We start from the raw sequence: 15,205 nt of genomic DNA on the forward strand, positions 1-15,205 counted from the left end.
ACCCTAACTCTTCCAATTAATGAAGTCATATGGAAGAAGCTTCTACTCCACCATTTTTTGGTTTTGAAAGTTTCAAGCTAAAAAAGCCAGCAATATCATATGACTCATCTTAACACTTTTGATCATCTCTAATGACTGATGGGCCTCCCTGTACTTCCTAGCTTGCTCACTCGTGCCATAGAGGGGATTCACTTTGGGAGAAGTATTACTGTCAAACCTTCCAGCTGGTGAAAGCAGAAGACTCTGCCTTTTTATATCTCCAAACACCAAAACCCTCCCCTCTCTCCCAGGTAAGTGAAGTACCACCCTGAAAATCAGAGTGGACTCAGGAAACTAGATGTTATTTCGACTCAGACCCAAGATCTAAAGATCTACTTGGGTGGGAAGTACAAGCTGCACCAAAGAGGGAAGCTGACAGTAAACATCAATGGAGGTGCAGCCCAAATTTGGGTAAGAGGAGAGAGACCAGCTCTGTGTGAATACAAATTGGGATGATATGACAGAGGATTATGAAGACAGGATCTATGGAATCAATCAGAGCCCAGTGCCTTGTCCAGTCAGTAAAGTATGCTGACTGGAAATCAGCTAGTACTTAGGAATTTCCCACACCAAACCCAATTGGTTTTTATTATATTTAAAAATCTGATTTGCTTTTGAAATGTTGCTTTTGTTATTGTTGTCTATTCTCTCTCGTTTGAGTAGTTGTTGGCATTGTAACTCCAAAAGAAAAAGACCCTCACTAAAAACAACAAACCTGAAAGCAATACCTATATCAACAGATGTACAAATTGCAATGTAGAAAATTAAGAAATATGAAAAAGTAAGGCAATCTAAAATCTCATAATTCCTCAATAACCAAATCCAAAGATACTGAAATGGTTGAAATGCTGAAAAAAGAATTCAAAAGTCTAATTTTTAAAAATGATCAATTACTTCAAAGAGGAGTCAAACAAATGAATAAAGTAAGAAAGTCAATTGAAGATCTGAATGAGAAAGTCAGCAACATGGATGAAAAATTCAACAAGAAAATTGAGATTCTGAGAAAAAATTAAAATGTTGGAAGTGAAAAATTCAAGAAATCAAATAAAAAGCACAATGGAAAGCACTGCCAATAGATTATAAACTAGGTCAAGCAGAAGAAAAAATAACAGGGATTGGAGACAAGGTCAAATAAATATTACATTCAGATAGTAATAAAGAAAAGGAAAATAAAAAGGCATGACAACACCTTTTAAGAACTCTGGGACAGGATCTAAACCTAAGAATTCATGGGGTGGAGGCAGGAGCTGAAATACACACTAAAGGCATAGAAAACATATTCAATGAAAGTACAGTAGAAAATTTCCCAAAAACACTCAAGTTCAGGAGGCACTTAGAACCCCAAATAGACATGACCAGAAAAGAACCTCTCCATGACACAGCATAGTTAAAATACCAAAACTACAGAACAAAGAATATTGAAAAATTCAAGAAAAAAAAATACAAAATACAAAGGAAAACTCATCAGAATTACATCAGACTTCTAAGTAGAAACCCTAAAAGCCAAGAAAGCATAGAATGATATATTTCAAGTTCTGGGAGTAAACAACTACCAGGAAAGATCACTATAACCAGCAAAGTTACCCTTTAAAATCAACAGAGAAATGAAGACCTTCCAGGATAAGCACAAACTAAACTAATTGATCTTGATTAAGCCAGGTAGACTGGGATTGACAATTATACAAGAACAAAGGGCATAAGGGACTGGGAAAGCAAATACTAAAGCTCTTATAACATGTAGCAATCAAATTCCTGAAGAGAATGAGTAGAATTTCCATTGAGGAACAAAAAAACAACACAAAACTATTGCAAATGTTGTGGATATGAAACTGGTAAAATGAACTACAAAATGGTAGTAGGTAAGGTTTTAGAATACTGATAGAACATTTTATGTGTGGTATGAGTAGAAGAGGAATTTGATGATATCATAGGACTAGTATAGGATATTTTTTTCGAGAAACTGTAAGACAGTCCCATCACTAATGTTTCTTATTTGCAGCACAAGGATAAGAATTAAGAACTGACTTCTAAGCCTACCTCTATTATTAATCACTGCTAAAGGTCAATTCTTAAGTAAGATCACATCTTGTTATGTTCACATTTTTAGCTTACTAAAATTACAGTAAAAGAAAATCAGACATATTTGCTTGTCAATTGTTTAGTAACTCCATACCATAGCACCATAAATTATGTGGGCACAAAATTTCCCACTGACTCATATATTTTATGAAAAAAAAACCAAACACTAACAACATGAATTTTTGACAAAGAATTAAATTCCTAGTGGAAAACCCATTTGAAACATCCGCAATTATGCAAAACCTGTGAACTACACATTAATATAATCAAGAAGGTAAGTTGATGAAGTAGAACACACAATCCTTAAAAGGAATATTTAAGCCCAGTTCTATACACAGAGTGCGTAGTCCTTGGAAGCTGTAATGTTGTCATGCAAGATTTGCACTGCACAAAAACAAACAAGGGAGAGAGAGTAGAAGAATTATAAACACTATAAACATATCTTCCTATTTAGTTTTGAATTTTTTTATAAATCCTTCTACAAGTCATTCTTTTTATTACATTTCAATTTGTGAAGGTGATCAAAAGAAAAGCCACATCTAATTATTTTAAATACATTTTAAAGTGTACAAAGTTCACTATATAAAAAGTGTGATGATGCTAAAGCCTGAGACAACACAATGCCAAGTAAAGATAAGCCTTTATGACATAAGTCACTATCAGACATTACTACATATTCCATCCTCTAATCTCACAAATCAAAGCTTTTAACAGTCTGGACTCATACGTGACTGTATTTTTTCCAATATGAATTCTTTCTTCTTCTAGGGGTTGCTCTATAACAGCAGGTATATTTTTGCCATAAAGTTCACAGTGTTCTAGAAATTGAACACATTCTTGAATAACATTGTCACGAAGCACTATCATGTGTTTTGACATGTTTTCTAATAGGGACAAGAAGCATCTTTTGGCATAATACCAGGTATCAGTTCCTAGCTTTTTATTATAAGGTTCCAAGCTTTTGATAACCCGAGAAATACCAAAGTCGTAATTTCCTTTGGCACAATAAAGTGTTCCTATCACCAAATTCACAATGCAGAGATGGTAGATTTTCTTATCTGGGTCATCATATGAGAGCTGCTCTTCCTCCTTTTCAATCTTCCTCATCAATTCCTCAGCTTCTTCATTTTGACTTGTCATGATGTAGGAAACACAGAGGTTGGCTAACACAATAGCACTGACGTTCAGGATGTTATCATAATGCTTCTTCACTATGGGCTCATAGAAGCCAATGGCTTCTTTGTATTTGTTTTCCTGCATGAAAAGAACATGCGCCACATTCAACTTCCACACATCGTGGTCATTACAGAATTCCACAGATTTGCGGAAGATCTTCTCCACCACTGGGTAATTTTCAAGGTTCCAGTAGATTTTTGCCTGGGCCATCAACACAGGAATGTACTTCTCAAGGGCATCATCATATTCATTCACTGACTTTTTGACAGCTTCATCATCTCTGTTGTGTCTTGCTTCCTGTACTTGTTTGGTGAGTTTCCGGAGCTGTTCAGTCAGCATCCCTGCTAGCCCATCAAACTTAATGAAAGCCTCTTCAGGAGCTGTCTGGCAAGTGATCATTGCATCCAAGAAGTCATAGAGATAGGGTGTGAGGAACTTATAAGTCAAATGGGCATTTTCTGCCAGGACATCAGCAGCCAGGTCAAAATACTCATACTTACAGTAGAGCAACAAGAGGTTGCCAAAGGTCTCTGGGGGAAAGGGGTTCTGCTGGAGCAAGAACTGGAGCTTTTCAAAGCCCTCTGTGGGCCTGGCATCCATGTTCATCAGTGCCTGGTTATGCAGGGTCACCGGGTCCAACTCTTCCTCTGCCCTAGGGGGCATGTCAGTGAGAGCTTCCTGAGCAGCCTCAAAGTTTCTCAGCTGGTATTCTATGGCTGCCTTCAGGTTGAAAGCTTCCACCAGAGCAGTCTGGTGGAGGACCGAGGTGTTGCCCACACTGTGGACATCAATGCCCTCCGTGGTCATGCCCACACCTAGCTCTGGGTGCTGGCGGATGCCACGTTCAATAATGTTGGCGATATGTTTCAAAGCAGGAGCATAGTGCCTATTGCTGTAACAGGCCAAAGCCAGGTTGTAGGACACATCAGGCTGGTAGCCCGAGGCCTGCAGGGCCGCAAAAAACTTGGAACCCGCAGCCTCATAGTGTCCCTCCTTGTAGAGCAAACACCCCAGGTTGACCTGACCATCGGGGTCATTCTCGCCCCCACCTTCTTCTTCTGCTTCCCCACTCAGCAGCTGCTCCACCAGGCTCCTGGCCCCTGGCAGATCGCCCTCACTGTACTTGATGGCTGCCTGCAGGCGGAGGACCCGGTTGTGGTAGGCGGGGTTGTCCAGGAGGAGGAAGGCGACCCGCGTGGCCTCTGGATAGAGGCAGGCCTTGTAGAGCGCCTGGGCCTGGTACAGGCGGTACTGCTCGAGCTCGGGGTGCAGCTGGCCCAGCTGTTCGTAGCACTCGGCGGCCAGCGCGAACTCCTGCAGGCGGTAGTAGCAGTAGCCGAGCAGCGACAGGCCGGCGCGGCTCCTCGGGCTGTGCTGCAGCTCTGCGCCCAGCAGCTGCACCGCGTCGGCGTAGCGGGCGTCGCGGATGAGCCGGTACACCACCGCCGTGACCTCTCCGTCGGGAATCTGCGAGCCGCTCTGTGGCGCCATAACCGCAGAGGTTGTGGTGCGTGCTCGTTTCCAAGGCAACAAGACAACCGGAAACGGAAGTGTGTCTACAGGTCGTTTTCTATATTAAATAGCCCATTAGGAATGAAAAGGGATCACCTGCCTGAGTCGCTCAAATTCTTACTTGGTGTTAGAAGACTTCGGACTGTGCAGAGGCAGAGGGGAATCGGAAACTTCTCCAAGTGGTTCAGGCGCGGGAACTCCACGTCCCGGCATTCATAGTTCCGGTAGCACCGCCCGCCCACATGGGACTTGGACGGGCTGCATGCTGGGAGGCGTAGTCCCTGCCACAGATAGTTGGGTGGATGAGATGCTAGCTGCCATTCTTTTGTGTGTGTGTGTGTGTATGTGTGTGTGTATTTGTTTTGGCTTTTCAAATAGGAGGATATCACAGAGCATTCACTCCATGCCTAAGACATGTCTCCTCGTTAAAACTGAGGCTTATTTCCTGTGTTTGATGTGACTCCTGAATCTATGGAGTGATGGAGAAAGATTCAGATCCGGTTACCCTTGAAATTTTTGAAGCTTGCGCATCCTATGTTTTATACTAATGGCAGTGTTCTGCAATGTTTTAAGACAGGAATAGGATGGAAGAAGCAGTTTATTTCCTTGGTATTTCCCTAGAATTATCTTTTTGTGCTCACTTGAGGGTAGATCTCAACAGAACAGTGCAGCAAACAGGAATCCTTAATTTTGGCCATTTCTAGAGGTTGTCTAGAGAAAAAAAGTACTGTGAATCTTAACTGGTACTGGAAGATGATGAATTTTAGATCTAACCATCTCTCATCCCCCTTTTTCATAAACAAGAAATATTACCAAATGTGGGTAAACTTGGCTGTATCTACTACTCTGGTCCGTTATTTTTTCTGCCAATAAGAATCCAGTGCCTTCTGTGAGCCCCATTATTCTGTGTAACACCTAAGAAAAATATGGTCCAAATATTTTTGCTATATAATTGACTACGTCAATGCAAATCGTTTATTGTCTACTCATATTATTCTTCCCTATAAGTCTTTTGTTTATATAAATTTCAGAGGCAACATCAACCATAATTTATGACACTCTATTACAGCTCACTTTCATAAATTATTTTAAATTTTAACAATCACCCTGACATATGCATATTACTAATGAAAATCCTGTGGGCTAGAAAGGTTTAAAAATTTATGTAATTTGCTCAAGACCACACTTAAGTTGGTAGAATCTGATCCATGATAGGTTCCATAGGAAATAATGAGTGGTAAATAATCCAGACTATGTATCTCCAGTGCCTTGTAAGGCCCTAGTTTTGGTGCCAAGTGTGCATAAGGGAAGATTAGTGAGATTTTTCCCTCTGTTAAAACAACCAGCTAACTTGGTCTGCGCAGTAGACTTTGAACTTTCATGCCTCAATTGCAGCCTCAAGCAGACATTAGGAGTAAGTAGTGAGGGCTGTGCACCTCCTAGTCACCTACTATTGCAAAGAGGAGACTAAAATAGATATGCAATAACTCATATTACAAAATAACTGGCTTTATGTACTTAATTCAGTCTTACCTCTTGCTGAGAATCGGGCACAGTTTTTTTCCTGGGTGGGACCATACAAGAAGCATTCCAATGCATCAATATCAAGAGAGAGACAAACTGCACCCATTTTCAGAAGGGTTGAGTGGGGCTTTGGCTCACCAAGGTCCCCAAAGAAAGCAGCTGAGCAATACTACTGTACCCCTACTCTGAGGATTCTTTCAGTCTGATCTCTGAGTACACCCACCCTTTTGGGGCTTTAAATCCAGGGGGATACCTTGGTGGCATAATCTGACTAGTGCTACTCAATAATAAGGAGTGGGGATGTGTTTTCTCCTTTATAACTGGCTTCCTGCCTGACTTGTTCCTTGGAAATATAGGCTTAGTATTTTAAAGTCCTTATGTATGAACTGTTGTGTAAGATGCTATTAAGATGACAGAACACAGAAGCAAAAAAATTACCATTCATACTTTAGTCTTTCTGTTTGAAGAGTTGTATTTGCATCATGAAAACATTCTCCTTCAAATGACATCTTAAAATACATGAAAAATAAAAACTATTTGCTTTCACCCATTTCTTTGATCCCTAAAGAAGTCAGTTGGGGATCTCCTCTTTGTTTTGGGACGTCTCTATAAGCATGGCAGCTGAAGTGGGCAGGAGGGAGGCCATTCTGTGTCTTCCTCCTTATTTCATGTGATTCTGTTTCTGAGGCCTGGCTTGAACAAAGCAGTACATTCGGCTTAGACAGATGGAGGGCAGGGTCATTTTCAAAATGAAATGAGTGTGCCAATCACACTGTGAAATTGGCATGACCCTCACTGCTGTTGTGATAAGCTGACTTTTATTTAGTCTGATATGCAGTTGGGGAATAGATTAATTTTTGTTGTTGCTGTTGTTTGAGGGGGAAGGTAAAAGGAATTCCTTTAATTAATGATAGAAATCATGGGAAGAAAGAAACTAGACATTTTAAAATATGAAGGTCATTTTGTTTGCGATAGAATCTTGATGAGCTGGAGACTATATCAATAAGTTTATCATACCATTTCTAATATGGCTGTAATAAAGTGAGAGATTTGTAAAAGGAATTAAGGGATTGAAAAAAAAGTGTGATACACAGGGTGAATTTCAGTGCACAAGGGGGACATGTTTACAATGTAGAAGAGTTCCATTCAGATTTAAAAGCATGATGTTTGGTTCTTAGCATGCTTATGTTCTGTCTGCCAAAATATGAGATGATCAAATCTTATATTCTATTTGTATGTATAATGTAGTTAGTATTTTCTTTTACAACTAGTTGCAAGGTATGTTTTCTTATTTATCTGCAAATGTGAGCACTTCCTGTTGGTAAACTTTTGATTCATGAATACTTCAGTCACAGCTGTGACCAAACATCTTCCTTGATAAAGGAAGTCCTTCTGCAAACCCATTTTCCTGTTGTTATTTCTTTTTCCTTTTGACTCCAGAACATTTTCTTCAGGATGGCCAGTTTGGGAGCTGTTATATTGTATCCTTATCCCCATGACCCACTATGAATAGGGAGGAAAAGAATAAATTTGCCAAATTGGTAATGTAGTTGACTGACTTTTAGGATCATCTGTTCAATCTTTTAAGACCTTTGGGAAGGTGGTATTCAGAATCAACACTTGTATGGTGAGGCATTTAATCTCATTAGGAACACTCCATTGTTCACTGATAGTTCCATCTTTATTAATATTTTAATTTAATTTCCTTCCTGAATATACTTTGCTTTTTTGATCAACTAGCTTATGTTTGGTGTTTTTGGTGCTGGTGTCTAAATTAACTGATCAAGGACATCACACTAGCATTTTGGCTTGTAAAAGGGATTAGCAGAGAAGGCAAAATCATGGATACTGGAATTTTAAAACCACCAAACAGCCTTCCAAACAAAGAGCTACCTAATCCTCTGCATTATGGAGTACTTTCTGTAGGCCTGCAGCCTGCTTCACCTAACCTCCCTTATTAATCCTTATAGCCATTCTATGAATTAAATGATTCTTACTGTCAACCTCACGTTAAAGCCGCAGACCGCAAAGCACAAAGAAGCCGGTGGTTGCCACAGGGTGCACTGGTGATTGCTTACACTGGCCAGCAGTGGGCCACAGTGCACCTCTTCCCTCTCTCCCTGGGTACCTCCTCTCCAGTCATTTGAATTGGCTTTGGATCATTTGCTGCAGTTTGTTCTAATAGAACAGGCACAATGGTGTTAGAATTTTAAAGTTTAAACACCGGAGCCATTGTGCAATTCTGTAGCATCATTGTGGCTGCCGGCCCTGGCTGGATGCGTTCCCCCTGTGTAATTGTCCATGCAAATTTGAGCAATGTGTAACGGACACAGGAACCCAGCTTTTGGCTGCAGACTGTCCTATGTCCAGAAAACCCTCAATAATTTAAAGAACCTTTTGTCATTTAAAAAAATCCTGTTCCAGTATCCCTCTCACACAGGCAAACACCTAGATCATGACAAGGTTAATGGGCTAAACTAACAGACAAAATTTAAATTGCATGCTTCCTTCTTCAGTCTGTCTCAAGAGAAATAAAAGATTATTCCAGAGTTTAGTTAAACAGTAAGCATTTTTATTTAAAACAAGGATTTTCAGGTCTCTTAATGCAGTCTGTTTCAAAATCATGGATTAGTAGCTTGTGAAATGGCCAAGCAGTCTTTAATGTAGTGTTCTCACAATGCATCATCAGCCTGGGAAGTCTACACAAAGGCAACAGCTTCAGACAGCTTCACTGAAGACATATTTCCCTTCCTTTGTATAAAACAATAATAATTAGGAAGCAATCAGTAGGGGACCCTTTTTAGATTATTGTACATCAAAATAAAATGGCAAAAGCAATATCCTCCCCAAGGGAATGAGATTCAGCGAAATTTGACCTATTTCCACAGTATGTTGTTTTTTTAAAAAAAAATTGTCTAAATGTGATTCAATCTAAATCTAGACTAAAGCAGAAGAAAAATTAAGATTCAAATGCACACTTATATACACATAAAATGAATACAGATAAATGATGGCCTGAAAGAACACATTTTTCACAGCAAGTACTTCATTTACTTAACAAAATGAGCATATTTTTATCCCAGTGTATACATTCAGTGATATTGGTGTAGGTATGCTGCACAGATAAACAACCTATCCTTAGCACTGCTGAGAGATGTAGCAAACATGCAGGAACATTCAAAGTAAATTTAAAAAGATGTATAACCCTAAACTCCTAGCTGAGGAAAAGGTAGCAACGCAGACAATATAAGCACAACACTCGGTATTTCTCAGTCTAAATGGTCACATGAAATTCTCCACATACATCTTATTTTATTTCTGTCATCTCTGTTTTATTCTATTAGTGTCACTTAGGAAGCTTATGGAATTTTGACATTGTAAGCTATACTTAACCTTTAAATTCCTGGCACACTTGAGTTTGGGGAGTTTTGTTTTTTTGGGTTTTTTTTTCCAGCACATGGTGAAATAGCAGTGTTAAAGACTGGAATTCTGAAGCAGATAAACTCCACAAGATGGCATTGCCAGAGTTTTTAGTCCCAAATTAGGTTTTTCTTTGGTAGCTTTAATGAATCCTTTTTGTATTTTTCCAAGCCAAAGTATTTTTCTTTACATTTAAATGTTTTCCATATATGTTTAGGTTTCTGTCCTATTTGAGGCAAAGTGTTTTACGCTACTATTGGGGATGATACTCTTTTTTTTTTTTCCTTCTGAAATTCGTAAGAGTAAGCAGGAGAAATGGATTTTAAAATAATTGTGCCACAAAGTAAATTGAGCAGACTGTTTAGTGACCTAATGTAAGTGGATAAAATATGATAATTATTTTCTTTTTCTTTCAGTATTAGGAACTGAACCCAAAGCCTCATGCTTGCTCTACAGCTTGCATCATGCCCTAAGTCCTTTTTCTTTTAGTTCATTTTTTAGATAGGGTCTCCTGCTTAACTTGGCCAGGACTGGCAATTCTCCTGCCTCTACCTCCCCAGTACCTGGGATTACTGGGCCAAAGTATGATAATGTTTGATACACAGAAAAAGGCAATTGAATTCCAGTAGCATTAGTATAATACCATTATTGTATTAATAAAGAAATTTTAAAATTATTTTTAACTCCACATATTTGCAAATAGAAAATACCTGGAAGCACATAGGCATCTCAGATTTTACAAACCCAGAAATACACATGTAATATTTGTTTTTCTTGACTGACTTCATAAATTTACTCAGAATTAATGACTGTAATTTATGGGATACCATGATAGGAGATAAACTAAAATTGTTCTTTATGTATAAAAGAGTATATATTTTAAAAAAATATTGATTACCAGGTCCGATCATTAGAATACTCATCAGACACATTTAGAGTAATATTGGTTTTATATTAACTCCATATATATAACTTTTAATTTTGTCTTTAATGAGAAGATAACCATTTTAGGTTTGTTCCTATTTTATATGAGAAGAATAAATAAAAAAATTATCTGGAAGAATTTTAGAAAGCAAAACATAGCTTGGTCCTTTGGTGTAGAAGCAAAATACAAGTTAGGGCTTTTATTTGACAAGTAGAAAGCGTGAGATATATAGAGTGCTAAGATAATAGGTCCAGCCAGTGGTCCGCTAGGATGGAGTCCCAGTCTACTGTGTCCTTATTGGTACCCATCACAGTATGACAAGATATCCTTACCTGCCAGAATTGCTGGCTACATTGTAGGCTGTACATGTATTAGCTACTTAATGACTAATATGAATAAATACCATGTCTGAAAAAAATTCACCTCGTAGAAAAAGTAGGATAATGTCATTTCAACCATTATTGCCAAGAGACCTGAGGAAGCAAATATCTGGTCAGCTTGAAGTTTTACAAGAGGCTCATATTTCAAATGCCTTCCTCCAACAGGAAATAAACATTAATAACAAGGATGGGGAACATTTCTCTTTTTCTTTTGGAAAAGCAGAAGTTAGGGATAATTACACATACCTCACATTCTTGGGAAGTTATAAATTATTTTATAAAGGGATTAAAAAATTCTTTGAACTCTCAGGGGTTCAACCGCTAATCCCCAGAATTGTTGGCACCAGGAAGGTGGCTACCTTCTTTTCCACCGATTTGTGGTCATGGAGGAACAGATCCATGGCATTAGTCAGCAGTTTCTGAATCGTGACCCACAATAGGAAAGATACTTCGAGACAGGAGAAATAGATGGAGGCAATTACAAACAGCTACTTGATTGATAGTTGACATTGTCAGGGCTCCCACTGTATGGCAGATTGCAATGGTGTTGAACTCCCCTTGCTACCAGTGGATGTTGCTATTGGCAACCGTGCAGTGAAGCCAATAAAAAGGCAAGAAAATGAGAGGAAAACTCAACCTTAGTGGAAGCCGTAGGGTTTATGCTATAAATTATGTTTCCCTTAGCTATATGTAGCATCAACGGTCAAGGTAGCTACAATGCTTGTGGGGCCTGCAGTCTCTAACAGTCCGAGTTAAAGCACATGCTTTCACATTTTGCTGTAGATGGACTGGCCTCTGTTTGTTTGGATATTTATTTATTTATTGTTGGGAAAGATAACAGATGTGGGCTCATCGCTGGCCTCACATGGACTGATTTTCAATTCCTGTTTGTGCTATAAACGTGATGTGGCACAATATCCACAAACACCTGCAATGCTTCTGTCCTGCCAACACGTGATGCTCTTACAGCCTAGGGTCTGTTCCTCACTCCACCCATCCTTTGTTCCTCACCTGAAGGAGGGGAGACAGCCCTGCAGAAGCTATTTTCCTTTATAGAAGAGTGATTCAGAAAACTAGCTTAATAAAATCCATAAATCTGAACGACCTCCTCTTACCTGCTCTGCAGAGGCAATTTTTCCTGCACTCATTTTCTCCTCTAGTTTCTCCAGTCTTCCCTGCAGACAGCTATAAAGGGTAGCTGGGGACATTATTTTTTAGGACTCCCGCTCCTTCCTTCTCTCCTTTGTCAAGCCCCTCCCTGCTCAATTGTCTCTCTTTCCTGCTCTATTGATGACAGGATTTTGCACCTTCATCTTTTTGGCTGGAAGTGCTGTTTTTCTTTGTTTGGATTGTCTTTCACCTTTCCTTTGACATTTCTCTTAACCATCTGCCTCAGTCCCCATCTTTCCTTTATTGGTCTTCCTATTTTTTCTTCTCTTCCTCCCTTTCACCTTGCCAGGTTTGTAATTTCCTTTTACTTTGTTTCTTGCTATAACAAATATTACTTCTTCTTCTCTACAATTGTCTCGCCCCAACCTCGCTTCTGTTTTGGTACCTTAAGTTTACTCATTTCTTCTTCAAACATTTCCCAAATATCTCCTCTGTGCCAGGCAAATGATGTCCCTTGTGGAACTTGGTCCCCATTTCCTTCATGATTTGAGTAGTAAAGTTAATACCTGATACTGATCAGTAAAATGAAGAAAAGTTTTTGATTTTTCAGAGCTGGAATGAATCTCAGTTTTCATCTAGCCCAGGGATTTTCAAAATCCCGAGTTCCTCTGTGGATACCATATATATAATCAAAGAGATGAAGATGTGTAGGGGTTGTGGATCCCCCAAACCTGCTTCAAATAAAGGGCTTCAGATTTTAGAAGTCTTACGTCTCAGGGATTCCTTGAAAGATTTATTTGAACAAGGAATTCTAAAGTTAAGGCATGTTTAAAAATCATTTCCTAGTAATCTCATTTGACAAATGAGGAACCAAGTTCAGAGAAATTTAGTAATTTGTCCAGAGTCAACCAGTCAGTGGTCCTAAATCTAGGGATAGAAGTCTGTCTTCTAGCCCCACATTCTTTGGGTAAGATACACCATATCTTCAATTTCTTGTGTGAAGTGAGCAGCAAAGCAGCTTACTAGTCACTGTATCTATCTAATACAGTTTTGTCCATTATAAACCTGGTTTTCTTTGGAATATGTGTTTTTTACCCATAGTGTTATTCCTCAATTTTTCATGCATTATTTCTGAAGGAAAATGCAAAATTGACTATCTCTGCATTTGGATTTAAGTTGGCTACTGGTAGTAACCTTAAATTTTATACTAAAACTTATCACTAGGAGAACTCAAGCTGGTTAGTGCTCTTTGTGGCTCTGCTGGTCCTGTGAAAGATCTCTGACTGTTAGAAGTAGTTCCTAGATGTCCATATGTCATTCTGGTACATCTGGCTATAGACTTCCTTTCATTTTTGCTTAAAGTCTATTCATTCATTCCTCTTGGAAAAAGCCTTGGTCTACAATGAAGGCTGAAGTTTAAAACTCTGAAAAAAGGTGCTGTGATCTGGATGTATGGTTAGAAATCTTGACAAACACATTTGCTATATTCCTACTATGGTCCTTTTGGGGGGAAAATTGGGATTGGTTGGTATTTATAAGCATAGTAAGTTTATCTTTCAAATAGGTGATTCTAAAAGCTTTGATCCATCATTAAGAAGCTGTAGCTTAAAAATAAGATGCCTCTACAGAATACAAATCTGGATTCTTGAGACAGCCTGGCACAAAAGGACCCTCCGGGGGGATGCAAAGGCTGACAGTGCTTGGCTTGTAACACAAAAGAGCAATATACAAAATGAAGCAGTGCCAATGATGTTCCCACTGTTCTGTGTTCCCACACTTCCAAATGAGAGGGGCTGGCTGTCCTCAGGTCTGTGGGTCCAGATCAGGCCTCTGCCCAGAGCCTTTGTCTCAGCCTGTGTGGGTTCATCAGGGAAACTTTAGGGGCCCAGGCTCCCTGCCCCACCTCCTCCTTTGTCCTTCTGTCCTCTTCTCCCTGCTGACCTCACCTCAAGTCAAGCCCACCCCAGCACACCCCTGAGATCTTTAGGTCTGTCTGAGCTAAAAAGAACAAGAGGGTGATGTGGGTTGAAGCTGGCCTTTCAGGCTGCGGTCGTTTGCAGAACAGAGGTTTAGTTTCTGTCCTCTCCGGACACAAGAAGGCTGGCAGGGGCGGCAGTGGAGACCAGCAGTCTTTTCTGGTGCAACTCTTCCCATTTCCTTCGGTTCGCAGCTACTGAATCCAGCATTGGCTTTAATTTCACATTGACCTTCACCAATGCCTGAAACAAAACAAGAAACAGGTGGGGAGAGAGGAACCCATGCCACTGACAGGATTTTCTACCTTACCTTCATAAAAAGAATGGAAAATGGCTGTAAGAAATGAAAATGATGATTATTTTGGTAAACGCAAGCTCTTTACCAGAAGTAAATATGTATTTACCACCATTATGTTGTATTAAGAGAGTTAACACGGGGAATAAAAAAATAAGGCAGGATGGTTGTGTACAACTCTAGGGGGAGCCAGTCTCTCAGACTCCCAACCTATTTTACAACCACATCAAGCAAGACAGGAGACAAAATATCCAGCTCACACGTATCTACTAATATATGTGTCTGGCCTGCTAGAGAGGGCTCTGAATCTCAGTAGATTGTGAACTTAAATTTTTACAAAGATAAACTTACAGTTGCTCTGCCACACATGGTCCTGGGCAGACATTCCCCAATAAAAAAGGCCAGGTAAAATCCAGAGACAAGGAGAGAAGTTCATTTACAAAGCTACAAGATCTGGGAGCTGAGCTAAATACATGGATGAACATGGGAACATATATGGAAATAGGCATGACAGAAGGGGAGAGGAAAATGGGAGAAAGTAACCAGAGGGCTGTGGGAGAGATGAAGGAAGAGAAAATGTGGGGCCTCATCAGACAAGGGCAGATAGATTGCTAGCTTACAAAGCTCAGGCTTCAGGGTCTTCACAGAAGATCCTTCTAACTTCTCTCTTTTGTGTTTAATTTTTGTGTGTACATGTGCGTGGGTACAGTTAATAAGAGTCCGCCTACTCCCAAGTGGTTTAAGCTTGTGGCCTCATAAAACCTGGATT

General features: G+C 39.6%; 2 protein-coding genes across 2 annotated transcripts in view; both read right to left on the bottom strand.

The window, feature by feature from the left end:
- Positions 1–2,048: 2,048 nt before the first annotated feature.
- LOC109694594 (intraflagellar transport protein 70A2-like) lies at positions 2,049–4,998 on the bottom strand. Its single transcript, XM_020176625.2, has one exon. The coding sequence runs from the start codon at positions 4,783–4,785 to the stop codon at positions 2,788–2,790; it is 1,998 nt and encodes a 665-aa protein (XP_020032214.2). The 5' UTR covers positions 4,786–4,998; the 3' UTR covers positions 2,049–2,787.
- Positions 4,999–8,904: 3,906 nt separating this feature from the next.
- Positions 8,905–15,205, bottom strand: part of Pde11a (phosphodiesterase 11A) — a 376,507-nt gene continuing 370,206 nt past the window's right edge. The window contains exon 20 of the mRNA XM_074071157.1: positions 8,905–14,384. Within this exon, the coding sequence (XP_073927258.1) occupies positions 14,235–14,384 (150 nt within the window). The 3' untranslated portion in view covers positions 8,905–14,234. The remainder of the gene's footprint in view (positions 14,385–15,205) is intronic.

This window comes from Castor canadensis, chromosome 4 (assembly GCF_047511655.1).
Source record: "Castor canadensis chromosome 4, mCasCan1.hap1v2, whole genome shotgun sequence".
NCBI classification, from domain to species: Eukaryota; Metazoa; Chordata; class Mammalia; order Rodentia; family Castoridae; genus Castor; species Castor canadensis.

Bases quoted from the DNA above. Each gene is read 5' to 3' on its own strand.
- LOC109694594 (XM_020176625.2), bottom strand. From the start codon at position 4,785: ATGGCGCCACAGAGCGGCTCGCAGATTCCCGACGGAGAGGTCACGGCG.